General features: G+C 47.7%; 1 protein-coding gene across 1 annotated transcript in view; it reads right to left on the bottom strand.

Moving 5' to 3' along the window:
• BARD1 (BRCA1 associated RING domain 1) overlaps nucleotides 1-2,759 on the bottom strand; it is a 129,354-nt gene extending 126,595 nt beyond the window's left edge. The window contains exon 1 of the mRNA XM_012802155.1: nucleotides 2,596-2,759. Coding sequence (XP_012657609.1) covers nucleotides 2,596-2,738 — 143 coding nt within the window. The 5' untranslated portion in view covers nucleotides 2,739-2,759. The remainder of the gene's footprint in view (nucleotides 1-2,595) is intronic.
• Between the last annotated feature and the right edge of the window lie 2,202 nt (nucleotides 2,760-4,961).

Here is a 4,961-nt window from a genome sequence, read left to right as displayed (position 1 = left end):
TTTTTTTTTCTTTTTGTAGTTGTCATTGCTGTTTGGCAGGCCCAGGCTGCAATTGAACCCACCAGCCCAGGTGTATGTGGCTGGCGCCCTTGCTGCTGAGCTACAGGCACTAAGCCATTAAATGCTTTTTCCTTGTGGTCTAAGCGTAGATTCTTTGATGGCATCTCTGCCTTACCTGCATATTGGCAGCCCACTTAACAGGTTCTAAAAGTTATGGTATGAGGGCCTGGGCTCCTGCTGACTCCCCTCACAGAGCATAGTAAAGACAGGACCCACACTCAGAGGCAAGAGAATGATACCTACTGACCAATGAAGTACCTATTAAAAGGACCATTTGTGATGCACTCTGAATTTTACAGGGAGTGGGAGATGCATTCTTAACTGTTCCACGTGGCTCAAAAGGGAACAGTGGCAGGTTTGAGGGAGTTCACAATCTGAATTTCAATTTTTTTTTTTTTTTTTTTTTGAGACAGAGCCTCAAGCTGTCCCCCTGGGTAGACTGGCGTGGCATCACAGCTCACAGCAACCTCCAACTCCTGGGCTCAAGCGAGTCTCTTGCCTCAGCCTCCCAAGTAGCTGGGACCACAGGCGCCAACAACAACGCCCGACTATTTTTTGGTTGCAGCCCTCATTGTTGTTTGGCAGGCCTGGGCTGGATTCAAACCCACCACCTTGGGTGTATATGGCGGGTGCCTTAGCCACTTGAGCCACAGGTGCCGAGCCACAATCTGAATTTCAAACATGACAGGGTTTCTATGTATATTAAAAGTGGGCTAGATTCCAGAAAGTAGTTGTCAGAGATTTACAGGGCTCTGTGCATCAGGGTCTAATGTTCAAAGAGAGAATCTTGAAACGTAAGTTGTTTTTCTAGTCTGAAATGTATCTTATGGAGAAAACTGGGAAATCCTGAACGCTAGAAATCAGTATTGGGTTTGATGACCAATGCTTGCTCACAAATAGGATCCTTAAAAGTAAACTGTGAATTGCTACAGTTTTATAGCTCCTTCTGAGATTTTGAACAAAAATAGCAGAATCTGGGCGAAGAAATAATTAAGATGGCACTTAAATAAATAACTTTCTTAAGGGCTGGGAGGAGTTTTGTCTGCTTTGTTCACTAACAAATCCCTAGTACCCAGAGCAGTGTCTAATACTCTGCAAGTACTCAACAAATTTATTATTATTACATCCTGGAGGAGAATAAGCTAATCCTTATTATTCTTATGGGAAAAATGAGGCACAGAGAAGCTGAATGACTTGGCCCACTCAATAGTGTCAAAGCTGGAACCTGAACTCAGGTGGTCTGACTCCACTGTCTAAGTGAAGTACCATGCTCTCATACAGAAATTTGCCAACTGAATGTCTGATTTTTGTCCAACTAGTAAGGTGTGAGCTATAATTGCTTGTTATTGCAGCTGTGTCAGTTTTAAAACTTATTCTCAGCTGACCTGCCTGCTATGGGAAAACATACACATACAACTCAAAATGTCTTCATGTTCTCATTCTAGCAAAAGTGTCACTTTCATAAAAAGTGCAATGATACCATTTTGTCGTGGATGTTCAAAGTTTTTGTAAAACAAAATTAAGTGCAAAACTATGACAGTTAAAATAGTTTTCATATTTAAAGAAAAACTTGCTATGTTACTTATTACTTTATGTATAGGTGGCATATAGCAGTAACTGAGATCTGCAAGTTAGAAATCAGAGCAAAAAAAAAGTTGAAGTCCAAAAAAAAAGAAATATGATTATAACAGCTACAAACAGAAAGGAATCCAACAGAGTGATTTTGATGCGGAAATACTGAGTTGTGCACACAGCAACAAATGCTTCATGAAAAGTCAGTCAAGCCTTTCTTGGATTTTAAAAACCTTCTTGGTTTCTATACTAGAAAGAGCTACAAGAAAAGCAGCCAGTACCACTCATGAATGTCTCTGGATGGAATGAAAACCCTGAGAGAACTCCCATAGTGTAACGGCATGAAAAAAAATAAGCAAAAAATGATAATAAACAGCATCTCTTAAAAGGGACCCCTGCCCAGACAGTCTTTTAACCAAACCGAGGAAATGAGAAATTGAGGCAGTAACTACCACACTGGCTTCTTCAATCCACTCCTATTAAGGGTCCCCAACACTCCACCCCACCCCTAAAAATCGGCTTGCTACCAGGAAAATGTCAAAAAAAAAGCCCGCTCTGCAAAGAGTGACCGCGGCTGCTTAGAGGGCGGCACCGCAGTTGAGGTTCCGGGAGATGCAGAAAACATGGAGAGAGCGGAGGCCTCTGTCTCATCCAGCCCAACCATTCAAACTTGGAGGCGGGGCCAGGGTGCGCATTTTAGCCACACCTCCAGACGCTTCTTTAGCCCGCTCAATTCAAAAACTACCGTTTAGTTGGATTCGGTGCAAAGCAAAACTGGAAAGCCGCCCAGAAAGAATGCGAGTTGGGAACAGGAAAGGGATCCCCGGGAAGGTACCAACCCTGCACGCCGGCCCGACTGCCGGGTGGCAATGGAAGTAGGAAACAGGAGGTCAGAAAAGATCCCCCGGCCCCCGAGACCCCTGCCCCAGGCCTCGCAGCAACCCCTGGAGGCTTCATCCTTACCAACGCGAGCACCGCAGCAGCTTCTCCAGACGGCAGAGCGCGGCGCGGCTGTGGGCCCAGGCCCCGCGAGCCGCAGGCTCCATGGCGGGCACGGGACGCGGCTGGTTCCCCGAACGGACCCTCGGCTGTCGGTTCCCCGGCATCGCCCCGCCTTCGCGGGAAAGACTCCTAACAGAGTGGGAGGCCGGGAGGACTTGGACAGGACGGACAAGCCGCAGACCAGCGGAATCGACCCCAACCCTGAGGTCCCCGCGTCTCTACTGGCCGGACGCCTAGGGGGCGGAGCGCAGGGCGCGCGGGACGGGGCGGGGCGGCAGAAAAGCGCTCAAAAGTCCCAGCGCTCGGGACCCAGGGGCGGGGCCTAGGACCTGCGGGCGGGACCGGTGGCTGACACTCTCGGTAGTCTCGACGCGTGGTTCGCAGGGACGGGGTCTAGGGGCGGGGCCGGGAGCTGAAATTTACAAGGTCGGGGGCCGGGGGCGTGGCCGTCGTTGCGCGCGGGTTCCTGGCGGGAAAGGGGCGGAGCCGGATAACGGGCGGGGCTGTCCGAGGGGATAACGCGGAGAATCACCCCAAAGTTCCAGCTTTCCCGGAGAGGGTTCTAGGGACCCTCGGGCGAATTTCACAACCGTTGGAAAAACTACAGGCCGAGATACTACTGATGGAACTTTAGTTATGAGGAGTGCTGTTTTGACTACTGTTCAACTTGGAAATGCTTTGCCCATGACAGTGAAGACGATACTCTATTCCTTTTTTTGGCTTTTCCTCCCCACACCCTACCTGTGGTGTATTAAGAGCCAAATAAAAATCGGGAAGGTTTCTGTTCTATCAGTTACAAATAATCTGCTCAAAGACATGTTTTAAAAGTTCTAGTTGACTTTTAAAATATGGCGAATAAAATTTCAAAAAACGTTCTTGTTAGAATGTGTCTGCCTTCCTCTTAAGGATCTTTCATTAGGTCAGGCGCGGTGCCTCACACTTATGATCCCAGCACTCTGGGAAGCCTGGGAGGGTAGATTGCCTGAGCTCAGGAGTTCGAGAGCAGCCTGAGCAAGAGCAAGATTCCGTGTCTAAAAAATTGCTGGGCGTTGTGGCAACTGCCTGTACTTGGGAGCTACTTGGGAGGCTGAAGCAAGTGAATCACTTGAGCCCAAGAGTTTGAGGTTGCTGTCAGCTATGGGGGCAACAAAGTAAAACTCTATCTCCCAAAAAAAAAAAAAGGTTCTTTCATTGATCATTGCATTGCATTTTACAAATTACACAAAACTACTTCATTTATCGCAGCTCCCCTGACCTATCACCAAATCTTTGCATTTCTCCCCCATTTTATCTCAAATCTACCTGCTTCTCTCAGGCTCTACTCCACAACGCCCCAGTCACCCCTTCCTCACCCGGATTGCTGCCTGAGCTTCCTCGCTGGTGTACAGGTATCCTTTCCAGTCCCTGAGGCTATCCTGTAGCCACCTCAACTTTTTTCAAATACAAAACTTATCTTAAAATTCTTTAAAGGGGCTCAGCACCCGTAGCTCAGGGTTAGGGCTCTGCATATACACCGGGACTGGTGGGTTCAAACCTGGCCTCCACCTGCCACACAACAATGTAAACTGCAACAACAACAACAACAAAATAGCCAGGCGTTGTGGCGGGCACTTGTAGCCCCAGCTACTTGAGAGGCTGAGGCAAGAGAATTGCTTGAGCCCAAGAGTTTGAGGTTGCCACAACACTCTACCAAGGGCAATATAGTAAGACTTGTCTCAATAATAATAATAATAATAATAAAACCCTTAAAGTTATTTCACTGCTGGGCCCTATACTAGCCTATTCTGAAAACATTTCCCAGCCATCACTGTCCCACCCTCCACAGGGCTTCACAGCTGGTCTTCACAAGAACCTGAACCTTGCTACCTCAAGACTTTTGGATCTTGGAATTGTCCTCTTCCCCATTCCTTATTGGGATCTGGGCTCAAATATCACACCTTCCAAGGTTTTCCTGATCCCTGGACTAGATTCTCTCAGGTGTTCCGTAGCACCAGTTTATGTGTGTATAGGTATATGTTAGTATCTGTGTTCCCCCTTCTGGTCTAAAACCTCCGAAAATCCAGAGACCTGCTGCATCTGACATGTTCCCCAACGTTGTGCCACATGGCATGTGTAGCGTTTGGCTCCAGTAGGTGCTCAATATTTGTCGAATCACTGCACTACCTGTAAGCCAAGCCCTGTTGTAAGCACTTCCCTATTTTTTTTTTTTTTTGAGACAGAGTCTCACTTTGTCAGCCTTGGTATAGTGCCATGGCATCATAGCTCATAGCAACCTCAAACTGGGCTGAAGCCATTCTCTTGCCTCAGCCTCCCAAGTAGCTGGGACT

The sequence above is a fragment of the Otolemur garnettii genome, unplaced genomic scaffold (genome assembly GCF_000181295.1).
Source record: "Otolemur garnettii isolate 467f Iridium unplaced genomic scaffold, OtoGar3 scaffold00013, whole genome shotgun sequence".
Classification (NCBI taxonomy): Eukaryota; Metazoa; Chordata; class Mammalia; order Primates; family Galagidae; genus Otolemur; species Otolemur garnettii.
Note: the sequence above shows the minus strand (reverse complement) of the source record. Positions and strands in the feature narration are given on the sequence as shown.